Raw genomic sequence first — 20,211 nt, forward strand, 5'->3', positions numbered from 1 at the left:
AGCACATACAAGTGCCTACTCATATAATATTTGGGGTATATATTAATCTATAAGAAAATTGCCTAAAAGTTTTGAGTCTTATGTCTTGATTTGAAACTTACATTCTTAGGATGGATTTAGTACATTTTACTTTTAATTTTTTTAAAATTGGAAACAAATGAGCATGAATATGGAAATTCATCAGAACTGCCAGTTTGGTCAGGTTATGAAATCCGTTCTCGGTATTGTGCTGTCATCTAGCCTTGGAATAATAACACCGAGTTTCATTAACCGAGAGGCAGAAACTAGAAAACGAAATGTAAACCAGTGAACTGTGAGAAAGATTATATATTCAAATACAGTCTATTGGAAATGATTTTGCATTTTCTGCTAATGCAGATGTGATGTGATAGGATCGTTGAAGTGGAATTATTACCAAAAGGACTTTATAAGAACCTGAGCATCGATGGTCTTTATACCTTAAATGGACAAGGGTTTAGTAACACTTTCTGAGGATAGCTCAGTTGCAGACCACTGCAGTAAAGTGAGTCACAAGTTTTTTGGTTTCCCAGTATGTATAAAAGTTATGTTTATGTTAGAATGTGCTTTTCTTTTGCTTTTTAAAAAAGTTTATTTTTTCCACTTACAGATGACATCCAATATTATTTTATATCTGTTTCAGGCAGATAGCATAATGGTTAGATACAAGTATATAATTTACAAAGTGATCTCCCTGATAACTCTAGTGCTCACCTGGCACCATACACAGTTACTACAATGTTATCGACTATACTTCCTGTGCTGTACGTCACATCCCCGTGACTATTTTGTAGCTTCTTACTCCCTTCACCTTTCTTATCCAGCCCCCTCCCCTCCGGCAGCCATCAGTCTGTTCTCTGTCTCTGTGACTCGGTTTCTGTTTTGTTTGTCCTTTTATTTTATTCTTTAGATCCCACATGTAAGTGAAATCATGTGGTATTCGTCTTTCTCTTAGCAGAAGAATCCTTTTTATTTCACATAGTAGAGGAATCTTTTTTATTTAAAATAACATCTTTTTAACTACACCTATATGAAAAGGCACTATTGTGTTCTGTGCTGTTGTGAGTTAAAACACATGAAAATGATTAAACATTATCCATTGAGAATAATACGGCTGCCTCAGCATATGTAAAACAGATACCGTGGGTTATGGATATAAGTTCCAATCATATCTCTATATTTATCCAGTTTATTGCAATATACCAATAAAATATTTATATCCACACACTGTAAATGATAAAAAAGCAGAAGTTATGTTTACACCATACTGTAGTTTACTAAGTATACAGTAATAGCCCTACATATAAAAACCGTACAAGTCTTATTTAAAACATGCCTTATTGATACACAATACTACTGTTGTCTGAGCGTCAGTGAGTGCAGTCTATGCTACTGTTGTCTGAGCGTCAGTGAGTGCAGTCTATGCTACTGTTGTCTGAGCGTCAGTGAGTGCAGTCTATGCTAACTGTTGTCTGAGCGTCAGTGAGTGCAGTCTATGCTACTGTTGTCTGAGCGTCAGTGAGTGCAGTCTATGCTACTGTTGTCTGAGCGTCAGTGAGTGCAGTCTATGCTACTGTTGTCTGAGCGTCAGTGAGTGCAGTCTATGCTACTGTTGTCTGAGCGTCAGTGAGTGCAGTCTATGCTACTGTTGTCTGAGCGTCAGTGAGTGCAGTCTATGCTACTGTTGTCTGAGCGTCAGTGAGTGCAGTCTGTGCTACTGTTGTCTGAGCGTCAGTGAGTGCAGTCTATGCTACTGTTGTCTGAGCGTCACTGAGTGCAGTCTATGCTGTTGTCTGAGCGTCAGTGAGTGCAGTCTGTGCTACTGTTGTCTGAGCGTCAGTGAGTGCAGTCTATGCTACCTGTTGTCTGAGCGTCAGTGAGTGCAGTCTATGCTACTGTTGTCTGAGCGTCAGTGAGTGCAGTCTATGCTAACTGTTGTCTGAGCGTCAGTGAGTGCAGTCTTTTTGCTGCCAGAGGGTCTTGCCTCGATGTCGCTGGCTGCTGACTGGTCAGATGGTGGTGGCTGAAGGCTGGGGTGGCTGTGGCACTGTCTTACAGTAAGGTGACCATGAAGGCTGCTGTCTCAATGGACTCTTCTCTCATAATTTCTCTGCAGTGTGCAATGCTGTTTGATAACATTTGACCCACAGTAGGACTTCTTTCAGTATTAGAGTCAATGCTATAAAACCCTGCCGTGGCTTTATCAACTAAGTTTATGTAATATTCTAAATACTTTGGTTTCATTTCAACAATCTTCATAGCATCTTCTCCAGTAGTAGATTCCATCTCAAGAAAACAACTTTTCTCCCTCATACATAGGAAATAACACTTCATTCATTCACATTGTATCACGAGATTGCATCAATTCAGTCATATCTTCAGGCCCCACTTCTAATTCTAGTTCTACTACTATTTCTACCACATCTGCAGTTACTCCCTCCATTGTCTCAAGTCTTAAAGCCCTCATAGTCATTCGTGAGGGTTGGAATGTTAATGTTCATATTTTACCTCTTCCCATGAATCACGAATGTTCTTAATGACATCTAGAATGGTGAATCCTTTCCAGAAGGTTTTCAATTTACTTTTACCAGATCCATTAGAGGAATCACTATATATGGCAACTAACGTTACAAAATGTATTTCTTAAATAAAACTTGAAAATTGAATTACTTCTTTGATCTAAAAGCTACAAAATGGATGTTGTGGTAACAGACATGAAAACAACATTAATCTTGTTTTACATCTTCATCAGAGCTCTCTCTGGAATAACCAGGTACCTAGTCAATGAGCAGTAATAGTTTGAAAGGAATTGTTTTTCTGAGAAGTAGATGTAAACAGTGGGCTTAAAGCATCAATAAACCATGTTGTAAAGAGATGGGCTCTCGCCTGACCAGGCGGTGGCGCAGTGGGTAGAGCGTCGGACTGGGATACGGAGGACCCAGGTTCGAGACCCCGAGGTCTTCAGCTAGAGCGTGGGCTCATCTGGTTTGAGCAGGGCTCACCAGCTTAAACCCAAGGTCGCTGGCTCGAGCAAGGGGTTACTCAGTCTGCTGAAGGCCCACGGTCAAGCACATATGAGAAAGCAATCAGTGAATAACTAAGGTGTTACAACGAAAAGCTAATGATTGATGCTTCTCATCTCTCTTCGTTCCTGTCTGTCTGTCCCTATCTATCCCTCTCTCTGAGTTTCGCTCTGTCTCTGTAAAAAATAAAAAAAAGAGATGTGCTCTGATTCAGACTTTGCTGTTTCATTTATGGAGCACAGACAGATTAGATTTAACATAATCCTTAAGGGTGCTAGGATTTTTGGGATGGTATGTGAATATTGGCTTCACATTAAAATCATCAGTTGTATTAGCCCCTGATAAGGCAGTCAGCCTTTCCTATGAAGCTTTGAAGCCAAGCCTTAACTTCTCTCTAGCTATGAAAATCCTAGATGGCACCTTCTTCCAATATGGGGCTGTTTTGTCTACATTGAAACTCTGTTTTTAGTTGGATCTTGTGGATAACTTGCTGCAGCTTCTCCATCAGCACTTGCTACTTCACCTTGCACTTATCTGTTATGAAGACAGCTCTTTTCTTAAGCCTCATGAACCAACTTCTGCTGGCTTCACACTTTTCTTCTGTAGCTTTCTCACCTCTCTCAGCCTTCACAGAACTGAAGAGAGTTAGAGCCTTGTTCTGAATTAGGCTTTGGCTTAAGAGAATGTTGTGGCTGGTTTGATCTTCCTTCCAGACCACTAAAAATGTTCTCCAATAAGGCTGTTTTGCTTTCTTATCACTCATGTGTTCACTGAAGTAGCACTTTTCATTTCCTTCAAGAACTTTTGCTTATACAACTTGGCTAACTGTTTGGAACAAGAGGCCTAGCTTGTAGCCTGGCCCAGCTTTTGACATGCCTTCCTCTCTGAACTTAATTAGATCTCACATTTGATTTAAAGTGAGAGGCATGTGACTCTTTCTCTCACTTGAACACTTAGAGGTTATTTTAGGACTATTGATTGGCCTGATTTCAATATTGTTCTATCTCAGGGAATAGGGAGCCCACAGGGAAAGGAGAGAGATAAAGAAATAGTGGTCTGTGGAGTAGTCAGAACACACACAACATTAACAGTTAACTTTGCTATGTGGGTGAGGTTTGTAGTGCCCCCAAATAATTACAAAAGTAACAGTAACATCAAAAATAACTTATCATGGACCACCATAAGACATACATTACAGTAATGATGGAAAAGTTTGAAGTATTGTGAGAATTACCAAAATGTGACACAGAGTCATGAAGTGAGCAAATGCTGTTGAAAGTCATGTGACTAGACGTGCTCCATGCCGTGTTGCCACAGACCTTCAATTCGTACAAAACGCAGTATCTGCAAAGTGCAATACAATGAGGTATGCTGGTAATTGGGTGGGCTCTGAAGTTTCCTCGGTCTGACCTGTGGGTCAGCACACTTTTTTTTTTTTTTTTTTTTTTTTTCATTTTTCTGAAGCTGGAAACAGGGAGAGACAGTCATACAGACTCCCGCATGCGCCCGACCGGGATCCACCCGGCACACCCACCAGGGGGCGATGCTCTGCCCACCAGGGGGCGATGCTCTGCCCATCCTGGGCGTCGCCATATTGCGACCAGAGCCACTCTAGCGCCTGAGGCAGAGGCCACAGAGCCATGCCCAGCGCCCGGGCCATCTTTGCTCCCATGGAGCCTTGGCTGCGGGAGGGGAAGAGAGAGACAGAGAGGAAAGCGCGGCGGAGGGGTGGAGAAGCAAATGGGCGCTTCTCCTATGTGCCCTGGCCGGGAATCGAACCCGGGTCCTCCGCACGCTAGGCCGACGCTCTACCGCTGAGCCAACCGGCCAGGGCTAGCACACTTTTTTTTAAAGGGCCAGATATTGTTTATTATAGCATTATGGGTATGTCAGCTTCTCAACTCTGCTGATTAGTACAAATGCAGCCACAGACAATACGTGAGCTGTGTTCAAGCAAAATTCATTTACAAAGATAAGTTGGTGGCTTACAGACCGGAGTTTGCTGAATTTGATCTCAGCCCCGTTATATGCATAACATAAGCAGGAGAAGTTAAGTGACTTCATAGGGAGGCACAACTAACAGGTGTCTAAACCCCTGTCAGGAATTTAGTTTTTTCTATCACAAGTCTTCTAATATGTAGCCTAATGCTCTGACAAAAAACAGCATATTCCTTATGTAATATTCAGCCAAAAAATTTAACCAATTGTCTCTATTATATCTGTTAGTTTAATTTAAAGCAATGCTTACCAGAGAATTATTGTTTTTATCTTCTATACAAAATAGAAAAAATTTTCTATATATGAAATTTAATTAATTGAATATTTTTCTTATTTAGAATGTCTGCATTGAGATGGTTGTTTTCATTTCTGTTATTTAAAATGAAAAAAGATTTTAAAAATCTGTGCCCTTTATGATAGCCAGAAATTAGGCATAATTTATTAATTTTAAAAATTCACAGATGATCAGATAAAATCAGAGCAAAATAGAATATTGTCTTACCATGTTTAAATGTTTCCTGGACTTAATTTTATTTTATTGGAATTGATTTTTAAAACTTTCTCTTATTTAATTGAAAGACTCTGAGCATTGCCAATCAAAACATTTTTAAGGGGTTTTGTTATCCTGTGAGAGTAGCTTCTGTTAGAGAAGAAGTCTGGAGAGAAAAAACAAGCACTGTTTCATTTATAGTAAAGAAAAAAACCTAATTATAATCTCAAAAGAAATTTTTTTACTTTCAATTAGACCATGTTGTTAAATATAGAGTTGACTCTTGAACCCTTTGGGGCTGGGGACACTGACCACCTCACACAGTAGAAAGTCTGTGTATAACTTAGGACTCTTCAAACACTTACTAACTACTGATAGTTGACTGTTGACTGGAAGCTTTACTCGTAATGTAAGTAGTCAGTTAACATATTTTGTATGATTGTGTGTGTGTGTGTGTGTGTGTGTGTGTACACAGGATGGGGGCAAAAGTAGGTTTGCACTTGTTTGTGTGGAAAAGTACAGTAATTAATCAATTATATGAGAATAAACTGTGTTTCACATACTCACAACTGCAAACCTACCTTTGCCTGTGTAGATACTATAATCTTACAATGAAGTAAGCTAGAGAGAAAACAAAGTGTTATTAAGAGAAATCATAAGAAAAATATATTTATAGTAGTTATTGAAAAAGAAAACTATGTATAGGTGGACACACACAGTTCACACCGTGCTTTTCATTGACCGGCTGCATGAAAAAGCGTAGACCTGTCCCTGAGATGCCCACATCCCTGCTTCCAAGTGACGACAAAGTGGAGGCAGGGGGGTTGGATTACATCCAACTTCCTTACTGCTTATCGGGAAGACTGTACTTTAAGTCTTTTTATTTATTATTCACATTAAAGCGTGTTCTAATTAAACTTTAATTTTCAATAAATGTAGATGATTTATTGTCTAGAATGTATTTTGAAATTGATAACTATTTGCCATGGGCAGACCATGAGGCTAGTTTAACAATCTAGTAAGAGATGATGAGGAAAGAGGGAAATGATAAATTAAAATCCATTGGCATTTGTAATTTTGTAAGTGGAGGAGCCTATAATGAGACAGGACTTCTGGCTTTGCTGAGTGGGCCGATGGCGGCGGTCGGTGGTGATTACAGACACTGGAGAGGGTGGTGCTGCTGGGCGCTCTGGACAGGAGAAGTGTGTGAGATGGCCGGGGAACATCAAAGTGGCTGGTTTCTAGGTAGAAATTTACAGATTGAGGGGAAGATTAATTAATTCTAGAGATACTGTATTTGAGATCATCAGCGTGTAGATAGCAACTAGAGCCATAGGGTTAAATAAGATCATCCAAGAAAACTTGTCAAGTGCAAAGGAAAGAGGTTCAAGTCAGACCTCAGGAAAACATCAGAAAGAAAAGTGTTTTTTTTGTTTTGTTAGGTTTGGTGGTGGTTTATTGATACACTCCAAGAGCAGCAAAGAAAGGCTTTTCAAACAGCTTCAGCACAGCCTAAGATACTGAATATAAATGTTGTAGGAGGGAGAGAACTCGATTAAAAATTGGTATGAAAAAAGAAGTTCCTGGCTAGTTCCCAGGACTGTGGAATGGGGAAGAAATACAAAAGCTTCTTCTGCCCTTCTCCAGGGAGCGACGCATGGAGTAGAGAAGTCTCTCCCTTTGTGGTCTAAGTGCCAGATGGTAAATCATTACCCAGATAATTCATGGCTGTTTGGATTCTTGTTGTGAAAAGCAGAGCCCCTGGCCTGGACATACTGATTTTGTGTTTAACTAAGAATGCAACCCTCTTTGTCTGACTGTTTAGTTTGGGGAATGAGGTATGTTGAGAGAGAGGTGTGGGAGCTGCTCTAATAAAAGAACAAAACCACTGACAAGCACAAAACAGGGGGCCATCCTATGGAAAGACTGAAGATGCTCCTTTATATCTTATTTTAGTTAACTTTTACAAGTTCATTTAGCTTATGCCTTTATTCCATTTAATTAGAAAGAAACAAGTCAATGTTGCCAGTTCTTTTCCAATCCCTTAGTCAAAGCAGAAACATGGGCATTATTATTCTTGAGCCCCTATTCTAAGTTTAGTGATTGTCTCCATAGAGTTTGAGAGATTGCTCAAAGCCTCCAAGCAATTTTACCACCTGCAAAAAAGATGCATTGGAATTTGAAAGAATGATTAGATATGCATGGGATATAAAATCTAATGTATCATATATCTGTGTACAGCCAAAATAACTTTTACTATTTTGGGGACCTAAAATAGTTTCCTAGCAAACTGCTTTTACTCTTGGACTCATGGCATAGTCCCTGTGTTAACAATGGACATGGGGCCCTGGCTGGTTGGCTCAGCGGTAGAGCATTGGCCCAGTGTGTGGAAGTCCTGGGTTCAATTCCTGGCCAGGGCACACAGGAGAAAGCGCCCATCTACTTCTCCACCCTCCTCCCTCTCCTTTCTCTCTGTCTCTCTCTTCCCCTCCCGCAGCCAAGGCTCCATTGGAGCAAAGTTGGCCTGGATGCTGAGGACGGCTCCATGGCCTCTGCCTCAGGCACTAGAATGGCTCTGGTTGCAGCAGAGCAATGCCCCAGATGGGCAGAGCATCACCCTCTGGTGGGCATGCCAGGTGGATCCCATTTGGGCGCATGCAGGAATCTGTTTTTCTGCTGTCCCCCACTTCTCACTTTGGAAAAACACAGATAAAAATAAACAAAATTAAACCAATGGAGATGGCTGTAAGGACTTGTGATTGGGTTTTGTTGAGTGCCTGCAGGACATCCTTGTACCTGTGTCTGCTAAGGAATTGGATTAGACCCAGATCTAAAGCCCATGGACAAGTAGAAACTAGAGATAAAAACTTGTGAGAAATCACCTATCCACAACAGTTAAAACATGGCATTAGCCACAGTTACCTTCAGTATATACATTTGAGAAAGCCCTGGTTTGAATACATAACCCTAGAACATACCAGCATGTAGGAGAAGATCCCAGAAGGAGACCAAGTCACTCCTGTTAACTCTTCTGTATCTGAGAAGTCAGGAACTAGATTAAAGAGAAGAGGAGTGCTCAACAGTGTCCACTGCAGCTGAAAAAACTATGAAAATAAGGTCTGGAGAGTCTCCATTGGTTGCTGCTGAATGACTAGTCAGCTTAGGGCAAATGTTGGAATCACTGCCATGTGATTGATTCTGTGTTCTTCAAGAGGGTCGAACCAGGCTCAGGGTGGCAGCAGATGTTGGATAATCCTCTGAGAGATAGATGAAAAGTAATTCCTTCATTTGGTAAGAGGTCAATTATATAAAACTCAACAATTCTATTTTAGTGTTTTTGATTAGTTAGAAACAGTAACATCTTAAAGTTGGATACTCTGAATTGTTACGCAAGCCACTTTAGGTGCCTATTGCAACATGGCCCTGTTCACACCCACACACTGAGCCAAAGCAGCAGCGTGCCAGTAACCTGTGCTCATCTGGTTAGCATTTCACTTTGCTTTTTGACTTTTAATTCACACTAAACATTAATGCAAGAAGTTTTGATAATAACCCATGAACTTCATCCTTTTTAAAAGGTAGTGTGGCTGTCTTCCTGTAGTGTAACCATAGCAACTGACAAGGAACAGAGAAAGCAAGCTTTCACACATGCTGTGCTAATTAATCCTGTCCTACGGTTTCCCTTCAGCTGGAGGATGCAGTCTAATAAATTTTGCATGAGTAAGTGTGTTCTGATGCATGAGCTGTATAAATACATAGCAATATCTTTACAAAAATATTTATGTAAAGTACAGCTCTATGTTACTACTTCAAAGTATACTCTTTTTTTCTTTTTATATCTTTTTTTTTTGAGTCATTGTTGCAGTAATTTGCTGCCTCCTTGAAAAGTTTAAGGATTTATTTATTTTTTTAACTGAACAGAAATATTAGCAGGGTGAAAGCCTTTTTTTTATCAATATACAGGACGCTTTCCACAAGAAGCTGTTTTAATTGATTTTATTAAAGTGCAACGATGAGTTTCCTCAAGCAATGCAGAAGACTGTATCATAAAACTATACCATCCTTCAGTAAATACCTTTACATGCAAATTATTTTAAGAAACTGTCTTAATACATTGAAGGATTAGATTTGGAAACCTCATTTTCACTTTTAATTTAGGAAGTTCTGTGGCCCACATGAATGGAGTTTGGGCACTTCTTGACGTAAACATGTGGGAAAGGGGCAGATAATGTAGACAAAACCTTTTTTATTTATATTTTTCAACCATATTTAACCAGTTTTTTAAACTTAGAGTGAATATAATTGACCTGGAATTACATATAATTATTTAGATTTATACTGTTTCTAAGTTATTTTGAGGTCATGTTCTCCCTTTAAAACTGGGAATATCATAATTTTCTATAACCAGCCTGGTTTTCGGAGCTGTCAAAGAAAATCTTAGATGTTTTCATTCTCCTATCCCTCTGACCTTGCTTTCTGTCAACAGGGCCTCAGAAAAACCAAGTGAATCTGGTCTGAATGTTTCTGACATCCCATTTGATTTGACAATAGCATATGGAACTAGTCAGAACCAGTTTCAGGACTGGTGCTTAGTTCTTTGGTCTCTGTATAGAAACATGCTCATTGGAGGATCTAAACCTTTTGATGGGGTTACTAAATTATGGAAACACTACGACCCTGATTGGCCTATCAGTTGTTCAGTTTTGCCTGAGTTGAGGTAGGAAAAAACCTGGCAGAGAAAGGTGAAAGGGATTAAGAAGTGCAAATTGCCAGTTATAAAAAGTCCCAGGGATGTAAAGTACAATATGGGGAATATAGCCAGTAATAGTGTAATAATGATGCATAGTGTCACATGGGTACCAGACTCATCAGGGCGATCATTTTAGAAGATATGTAAAAGTCTAATTACTATAAATTAAAAAGGGAAGGAAAAGAAGTAGAGGTTGTTTTAGAAATCTGTTATAAAAAAATAATTACTCTAGGTCCTGGCCAGTTGGCTCAGTTGTAGAGCGTGGGCCCAGCATGTGGAAGTCCCGGGTTTGATCCCCGGTCAGGGCACCCAGGAGAAGCACCCATCTGCTTCTCCACCCTTCTTCTTTCTTTCTATCTCTCTCTTCCCCTCCTGCAGCCAAGGCTCCATTGAAGCAAAGTTGGCCCAGGTGCTGAGGATGGCTCCTTGGCTGAGGCGCAAGAATGGCTCTGGTTGCAACGGAGCAACAGCCCAGATGGGCAGAGCATCGCCACCTAGTGGGCTTGTCGGGTAGTGGATTCTGGTTGGGCGCATGCAGGAGTGTCTCTCTGCCTCCTTGCTTTTCACTTCAGAAAAATACAAAAAAATAATAATAGTAATTACTCTAGCCTGACCAGGTGGTGGTAAAATGGATAGTACATCAGCCTGGGATGCTGAGGACCCATGTTCAAAACACCAAGGTTGCTGGCCGGAGTGCAAGCTCACCAGCTTGAGCGTAAGGTCACTGGCTTGAGCGTGGGATCATAGATATGACCCCAGGGTCGCTAGCTTCAAAGTTTGCTGGCTTGAAGCCAAAGGTCGCTGGCTTGAGTCCAAGGTCACTGGCTTGAGCAAGGGGTCACTGGCTCAGCTGGAGCCCCCCAGTCAAGGCACATATGAGAAAGCAATCAAAGAACAACTGAGATGCTGCAACAAAGAATTGATGCTTCTCAACTCTCTCCCTTTCTGTCTGTCCCTATCTGTCCCTCTCTCCATCTCACTAATAATAATAATAATAATTACTCTATGTGCAAAAAAGTTGGGGACTACATATGTGTATGCATGTTTATAATCTATACGTTTTAATATAAAATACTTATAAGCATTAAAGAATTTATAATAGAACATTGTATTACAAAATCTGCATTGTAGAAAAATGCAGTTACTGTAACCACAGCTCAATTAATTAGAAATTCTTCGTCTTACCAGCTGTCCTATTAATTTTAACATTTACATGGAATATACTAAAGGGTATAGCAAGTGTTTAACAAATAGAAAAAAAGTCATGTTTCTAAGTACTACATAAAAATTTAAATATGTAGAACATGAAAATGAATTTGTTATGGTTAAATATTATAAAAATGTAATGTGTGCTTTGAGCATCACAGTGATAAGTAATACTTTTCACTTGTCACTAATGAACACACTCAGCTAGAAAGCAGATGTTTTTCTTTTAAAAATAATATCTTCAGATTTTTTGATTTTTAAAGGAATCATAGTCATTGTAGAAAACTTGGAAGAATGTATTTTCTGTCATTCTTTTTTCTCTGCATAAGTATTTGCAGTTCTGAAGTCAGGCTGCATGTACATTATCACTTAACATATTATTGTGACTAGTTTTCCAGTTTTAAAAAACTTTTTCAAAAGCAGTATAATTTACTTCACTATTTCTTTGTAATTATTTACTGAAGTAGTTTTCAAATGGGCTTCCTGAATAGCATTTCCTAGTGAATGTTTGACAGAACGCTGGAACCGAAGTTTGGTAAACATCCTTTGAGAAAACTGTCATACCCTCTTCCTTCAGATTCCAAATGCACTTGAAGAAACTGAAGGGCTCTGAGAAGTCTCACTGTATGGAGTCCTGTTTAACTTTTTAAGCCATCTTTCCTAACAATTATTTGAACTTGGAAGGCTTTCTAATGATATTATTTATATGTTTCAGAACTAGAGCTCCATGAAACATTCTTTGGAAAGTCCGTAAGATTTCTGATTGTTGATGAATCATTTGTTTACTTTCCTGGGATTTTATTAGATTCATGATGCTTTATTAGGAATATACATGAATCATTAGCATGTGTCTGAAACAGGTAGACCTCTCCTGTAACCTTGACATTAAATTCATGATTCTGTATTACAATGCCACATTTGACCTTTTAAAACTGAATGTTCAAACTTGAATTCCCTTGTTCTAATAACGCCTATTAAACTTCTTTATGTCTCCTGTAACCCGCAGGTCTTGCAAGAGCAAAGTCGGTCCCTAGCCACACATACTCCAATGAAGTGGTTACCTTATGGTACAGACCTCCAGATGTCCTCCTGGGTTCGACAGAATATTCCACCTGCCTTGACATGTGGTGAGAAATGGAAGCTTTTCTCTAGCTAATCTATCTCTAGTGCTTGGTCTGGGCCAAGCCTAGACAAACATCCTAATAGTTTGAATGAAGATTAATGGTGGAGGAGTGTTTGCCTGTGTGTGCAGTGATGCTGATTTTTTAAAAAACATGATTGAGAATATTCCCTAATTAGAGGCTGCCTTGCAGATGGGGTCCAGTAGTGATTCTTGATGGGCAGGGGCAGAGATATTTTTCTATCAGTATGGTGATTTTTCTCCCTAAAGGTCTTACTTTGTGGTTTTATTTTGTAACAAGGACATATATTCATATCTTCAAACAGCAAACATGTTTAAATTTACAACAAAGCTCAGATAAGTGTTCTGAAATTTTTGGTATAACTGTCAGGCATTAAATTTAGTGCAGTCTACTTCTGAAAACTATTGATACCCATTATCCAAAATGAAATAAAGCTACTCTTCTAAAGGATCACAATAAGTGTAATTTCAATAGAATCACAGTGTCATATGATGGTATAACAAAACTTAAAAATCTATCATAATAGGAGGCCCAAAGACTGATGAGATTTAATGCATAATTATTATTAATGATAAAATACAATGAGTTTCCAGTCCACTGGGATTTGAATCAAAAATCAAATAAGGGAATAATTTTTAGCACTCAGAAAAGGCTTACTAGATACTGTTGAAAATGTCTTTTATTAATAGAAAAATCTATTTCTAGATTTACAAATGTGTTTAAAGCAAAACAATTTACATAGTACATGGTTATTTTATAACAGGAGTCATCTTCCATGAATGACTGTTTACAGAATTCAGTTACATGTTCATATAATGTTTATGTCCTCAATAAAATTTGAGCACGTGTTGTTTATCTTACTGCCATGTACTTACTTCACAGTTTTGCCCTCAGTTATCTTGGCTTTTAGTAACTTAGGCTAGGATAAAGTCTGGCTTCTTCCCTGATGTTTTGGATTCAAATATTTTATGGTGAGAAAATAAGCTCCTTGTGATGTAGGGCACAGTGTAGATTTTCTTAATTTAGGTTCTAGAAAATCCCCTAGGAATGGGGTTTGGGATCTTTGAAACCCCTGAAGTTCTATTCAATATTTTGTATACACATGGACAGTTTATTTTATGGGGTGTGGATCTGTAGCTTCCAATAGAGTTATAAAAGGATCTGCGTCATCAAACAGCCTAAGATCCATCGGCGTAAGTTTTGTAACGCCTTACAATAAATCTAATGCCATTGTAATGTATATTCCAAAACACCGAGAATAAAGGTGACCATCTATCATTGAGGAGCTGAGCTCAGCTATTTTTTTCATCCTACTTCCTGGCTTTTTTGTTTGTTTTAGAAATATTTTTACACAGATTTCCCCCCCTCCACACCCCAAGATTAGGCAAGGGCTTGGTCAAAATAGATATTTTGATCATTAGTTGTAATTGAGGGAAAAATTGGAAATAAAAGTCAAAGAATGCATCAAGATATCAGTTACTAGCTTTCTAATTCCCTTCCTCCTTCCTGACTTATCGTTGAGAGTAAGCTATGCAAATAATCATTACTTTTATTCTTGAGTTCTGGAGAGGTTTTCTCTGTTTTTTGAGTATGGAAATTCTGGGTTGCCTTTCAGTGAGGTCAGCTAAGGATTCTGCTGATAGAACAGTTTGGAAATATTTGTGGCTTGGAGCCAGTTTAGTCTCAGTGGTTGGCGGGTGAGTTACAACTCTACCCTCATTTTTGGGAGAAGCTGTTCTTTTTTTCACTATTGGCTGATTTTTTTCCCAAACCTTTAAGGGTGCTGTTTCAAGTACAAGGAGCCACATGGATTGTGACTTGCTAATATGTCGGTGCTTGATCATTTCCAGTCCCTGCCCCCCACCACTCCAACTCCCATTTTTCCTTTCGTATGTGTGCATGTGTCCGTGTGTTGGTTCTCTTACGGAAGAAGGCTTCGATGCTCTCTGCCCGTGTGCTTTAAACAGAGACATAATGAAGCATAAGAAGGAGATTGCTATTTAAGTGGAAGGGAGGAAAACTGATACCAAATAGGAGACCCCAAATGCCCTTTTGTCTGCATGCACCATTATCCATTGGCAAAAACAGTCGATATGTTATGTTTGAGCCGCTGCCTGTGCTTCTTGGCTCTTCATTTCCAAGCCCTAAAATTTGAGTTATGTCTATGCTCTCTCTGCCTGTCATTCCGAATCTGATTTAATTCCAAGCCATTTTCTAAAAGCCATTTTGTTATTATCTTATAAGTCAGGTAAAATGTATGTATTTTTCCAGTTAGAGAGGAGTTCACAGGGCCAGTGCATAATCAATGACATTGATGCTGGCTATGTGAAGACCTAGAAATGGGATGATAATTGAATCAGGCTCAGCTGCACCAAGGAGAAGTGCAAATATTACCCTATGGACAATAACAGGGAGGCAGGTGGCAACGGCTGCAGGCTGTTTTTACAGTTCATTTGCCGTCCTGGGGCAGTAGGGTAGTAACTAAAACCTAATGATCCCTACACAGTGTTACATTTTCCAGTTTTCTGTTTAAATAGCCACAGGCAATAGAAATATTAATGAAGACACATGAGCATTAACATTGGCAAGTGATGGACATCTGAGCGCACGCGTGATGATTTGCTGCTCGAGGTCCCCAGCCCCGTGGTGGGTATGGATATGTGGGACGATTTGAGCACTCATCAAGAAAGATAGTGTTTGATAATTTTGTCTCCCTCTGAGAAGGAGGCTTTAAGCAGAGGAATCAATTTGGATATTGTCTCGTGTGTAACGTCTCTTAATTCTTGGATTTTATAACTCTTTCAGAGTCGAGGTACTGGACATCATCTTTAAGCTCCTAAACCAAAAAGGCTTACCAAGTGCTGAAAGCCATGTTAGGAGAAGTACAGATGTGGAAAGCAGCTTATCTGTGTGGGTAGCTTCGCCCTTCTCAGGGAGTTCTGTTCTAGCTGTGGAGGGAATTGTTCCAAATAGGTTTTATACCCCTTTATAGAAATTCACAAATAGGTTTAGAGTGGCATTTGTTTTCTAAAGCGGTAGGTCACTTGGAATTATTTTAAGGGGTTAATTTTTAACAGAAGGTGATTAAGTTATCTGTAGCTAATAAATAATTATCTCATCAAGATCAGAGTGATTTTTGGGGGGCCACAATACTTATTAGCTTGGTATCAATTACAGTGCTCCCCAACATGGTGTGTGAAGAATGATAGCATGTCAACCTCTTCCTTTCATTATCTGTTTAAAAGCTAATTAACATATTAACTATGCTTGTCAAAATGTGGGGCAAAATCATTTATAAATAAGCCTGTCAAATGTAATGAGATTGCATATTAAATCACCCTTTCTCTATTACATCTCTGACTTAAGATTAAAATTAATTTAACACTGTAGCAGCTGGGTGGTTAGAAAAAATTTCCATATCCGTCTTGATATATAGAAAAATGTCTGCCTCAAAATTGTTTTTGCATATATCAGAAAAGAAATGGCCTATTTATTATTGAGTTTTATAAGGCCATTTAGCATTGGTTTTTATTAAATAAACCTAATCACCATGCATATTGACAACATATAGAGCTGTCTTCCTTCTTAATGGTCTCTTGAACCACGGAAATTTATGTAATAAAATAAAAGTTTTGAGGACTCAGGTTTGTTTACCAGTGTTTTAAGAGAGAGATTCATAGGTGAATCCTACTCTAGTCCCCATCCTGAAAATAAATTTGTTTTATATGAAGTCCTGTCTTGAGTAATTGAGTAATAGTAGTATTATTAATTGAGTCTTAATAATAGTAATAATAGTAACCATGATAAATATTTTTATTGAACTCAAACTGTACTCTGAACTCTCGTGCGTGTAGATTGCGTACCCACTGTACTGTCATGCAGCGGAAGAAACAGCGCCTGGGAAACCCAGTAGGGTGGTAGGTAAGGTCTGAATGCTGAGTACCGTCAGCATTCAGACTCGCTGCTGACCCGCTCCAGAGCCTGTTCCTTAACAACATACTACATATCCTCTTAAAATACTCTCTAAGAAATTGGGTTTTCTTTTGCTAGTAAAGTTATTCCAAAACACAAATACAGTGAAGTTCCTACTTTTGAATATAGATTATGCTGAGTCATGTTGAGTCCTTTGTGTGTGTCGGGTGTGGCTTTCACTGTCACTCAACAACCCGGAGGACTGCCTTGTTCCCTCTCGTTAATATTCTGTGTTATATAGTTTTATTCCAGGAGGATTTTCTTTAAGATAAATTTAAGACATGAGTCACTGGATTGAATACATTTTATAGGACTAGTAAGTATCTAGGCTGGCATGTGTCTTCCCAGCTCCTAACCATGACTCAGTTACCACTTCTACTAAAATGAATAAGTTCATTTAAAAAATGCTGGTAAGAATGAGAATTTGAGTTCACAGGCTACCTAAATTCATCTGCGAACACGGTTTACACATTTATTATTTATTAATTATATATTATTTATTAATTATATAATTAATCCAGTCATAAGACCAAGGAGGATTTGAATTAGTCACTGTCAAAAGTAACAACTCTTTAAGAGCTCCGGAGAACTGCTCAAGTAATATGTGATCCAGGTGAGTTGTCAGAGTATCACTGACATGAGAGAGAAATAACAAGAGAACGAGTGACAGTCAGAGGGGCCTGTAGGTGGGTGAAAGCTGAGCTTGTGTGGCAGCCATGGTTTCGGAATCCACTCCTACTATTTAAGTCCCTTAACATTAGGATGCTCAAATAGCGAATCATTCCAGAATACTTTTGGGAATTAATAATAATTCTGTCAGAACAATAGATATAAAACATGGATTTAACTGTGACATGTGGCCATCTTTCTCATAAAGCACTAGAGCAGTAATTCATTAAATACTGTAGTAATCAGAAGAGACTTCATGCATATGAATGCTTAATTCACACCAAAGGACCACTGGCTGCAGACTCAGATTTCTTGTAGAAAACTTCTATACATTGATTACTAATGAATGATCTCCAAAAGTCCGATTCTCTAATCCCTGTACTAGATTATTATTGCATTGTTGAGTGGCTGCCAAGGTGCCTAATTTAATGATGGCTTTGGAGATCTGAAGGGAACCAGTTCTATTTTTCTTTTAATTTTAAAAACTATTTTTTTAATTTTGAGAGAAAGAGAGAAGCATCAGTTTGTTGTTCCACTTATTTATGCATTCACTGGTTGATCTTTGTATGTGCCCTGACCACACATCAAACCTGCAGCCTTGGCATGTTGGGATGATGCTCTAACCAGCTGGGCTGCCAGGCCGGGGCACACAAACCAGCTCTATTTTTCTAAGCTTAGCCTGGTTGTGGTTTTTGTGTCCCATGTTGTTTATCAATGTACGTTTGTAAGAGAAAGAATGTGTGTATGTTTTCAATGGATTGTTTAGTCATGTACTATATTAGTGATAAGTGAGCTAAATAATAATATATATAATGAGGCATTGTATCTAGTCTTCACTACTATTTTTTTTTAATTTTTTTTTTGTTTTGTATCTTTCTGAAGCTAGAAACGGGGAGAGACAGTCAGACAGACTCCCGCATGCGCCCGACCGGGATCCACCCAGCACGTCCACCAGGGGCGATGCTCTGCCCCTCTGGGGCGTCGCTCTGCCGCAACCAGAGCCACTCTAGCGCCTGGGGCAGAGGCCAAGGAGCCATCCCCAGCGCCCGGGCCATCTTTGCTCCAATGGAGCCTTGGCTGCGGGAGGGGAAGAGAGAGACAGAGAGGAAGGAGGGGGGGGGTGGAGAAGCAAATGGGCGCTTCTCCTATGTGCCCTGGCCGGGAATCGAACCCGGGTCCCCCGCACGCCAGGCCGACGCTCTACCGCTGAGCCAACCGGCCAGGGCCTAAATATTTTTTAAAAAATAAAAATTTCCCTGTTTTTTCAAAGTTGGCAAAGTAATTGGAACCCACAAAGTGGTTTTTGGATAATTTTTAAGTGGCCAATCACATTAAGTTTCATGATATTTAGATAGCCCTTAGTATACTCGGCTGCTTCACTGGTTTGTGAGATAGAAAAAGATGGTTAAATGTGAAATTCTTTAAGAAATATAGATTACACAAATGCTGAGAATAGCATTCTTATTAGTTCTTAGTATATCAGGCAAGTGAAATGGATTGCACTTTTATTGGAGTACAAGCATACCTTAGAGAAACTGTAGGTTCCATTCCAAACTACCACAATAAAGCAAGTATCACAATAAAGCAATTTATAACCCTTTTGCTGGTGGAGGGCCTTATCTTCAATTTGTAAAAAACACAACATGTGTGAATGTAAAAAAGCGAAACACAATAAAACTAAGTCTGCCTATGTAGCATCCAAGGGTGCTGTAGGACATACTGAAGAAATAGAATCTGCTCTCTTTGGCTTTAAGGAAATGAACATACCATTTATGTCTGGAGAATTAGAAATTTTGACCTAGATGTTTTCATCCTATTGTGTGTGTGTGTGTGTGTGTATTTAATTTGGAAATATATAAATTAGTGCTCAAAGTGTAGAGACCATTGGATGTATACTAGCTCCATTTATGTTTTCAGTTGTTTGTTTATTTATGTAAAAATCAGTTCTCTGGTCATGTAATTGGCAGTGGTTTGCTGAGTGAAGGACAGAGAACACATTGTGCAGAAGAGAACACTTTGAAAGCTTAAATTAGGTTCTATCTCTGCCACTTCTTCCCTGTGCAACCGTGGTTGACCAGATCCATATACTATCCTGATCTTCAGTTTCCTAATTAGGAAACCATGAAAATAAAACCTATTTCAGGTATGACTTTTAACTAATAGTTACAATAACAGTAATAACAGCAAAAATAGTAATCTCCTGCCTCACCTATATTCGCCCTCTAATTTCCCAGAAGCAACTACTTTCAACTCTTAGTATCTACCTCTATATGTCTTAAATAATTGTTTATATTGCTATTTATTGATTTACTGTTTTAGACATTATCTACTAGGTGGATGTTATGATAGATATAAGTTTGATTTTCTTCTATCAATTATTCCCCACTTCCTTTCAATCTCCCAATAAAGTCTATATTACATTTTGAAACATTAATATGTAAATATCCCTGCGTAAGTCAAGTGGTATTCACAATATGTATACTTTCTTATATAACCTTGTGTTCTTCTTGGACTTTTATAATGCTCTCTGACTTTTATTCATTTAATTGTCTTTGTTCTTAGTCTTAATTATTTATAGATATGTCAATTATGTATGAAAAAAATTCAAATGCTCAAACATATCAGCAAATCTATCAATCCCCTTTCATTTTCTTGACATCTACCTCCCTCAACCCTTTCCTTGTAACTTTTCTCTGGCAGCTGTCTGATTTCTTGCTTTAACACAGCTGAACATCTGTCATCCTGAGACTTCCGTTTTCCCCTCCCCTGTTGTCATAGGTCCTAAGTTGGTTATTCTCTGTTTCTCTTCAGATCTGTTCTCTACCCTCTTCTGCCCTGCTCTATGTCCTGGATGGCTGACCCCTAAGGAATACATCCTCCAAGCTCTCTTGGCTACAATTCCAGTTGGGTTCAGGCAATGGACAACAGGGGAGAGAGAGATGG

At 38.9% G+C, this 20,211-nt stretch overlaps 1 protein-coding gene across 5 annotated transcripts in view; it reads left to right on the forward strand.

Moving 5' to 3' along the window:
- The window catches only part of CDK14 (cyclin dependent kinase 14), a 621,136-nt gene that overhangs the window by 353,410 nt on the left and 247,515 nt on the right, over positions 1 to 20,211 (forward strand). For all 5 annotated transcript variants that reach the window (XM_066353824.1, XM_066353828.1, XM_066353826.1 and 2 more), the window contains one exon: positions 12,492 to 12,612. In XM_066353824.1, coding sequence (XP_066209921.1) covers positions 12,492 to 12,612 — 121 coding nt within the window. The remainder of the gene's footprint in view (positions 1 to 12,491; positions 12,613 to 20,211) is intronic.

Source organism: Saccopteryx leptura, chromosome 12 (assembly GCF_036850995.1).
Source record: "Saccopteryx leptura isolate mSacLep1 chromosome 12, mSacLep1_pri_phased_curated, whole genome shotgun sequence".
NCBI lineage: Eukaryota > Metazoa > Chordata > Mammalia > Chiroptera > Emballonuridae > Saccopteryx > Saccopteryx leptura.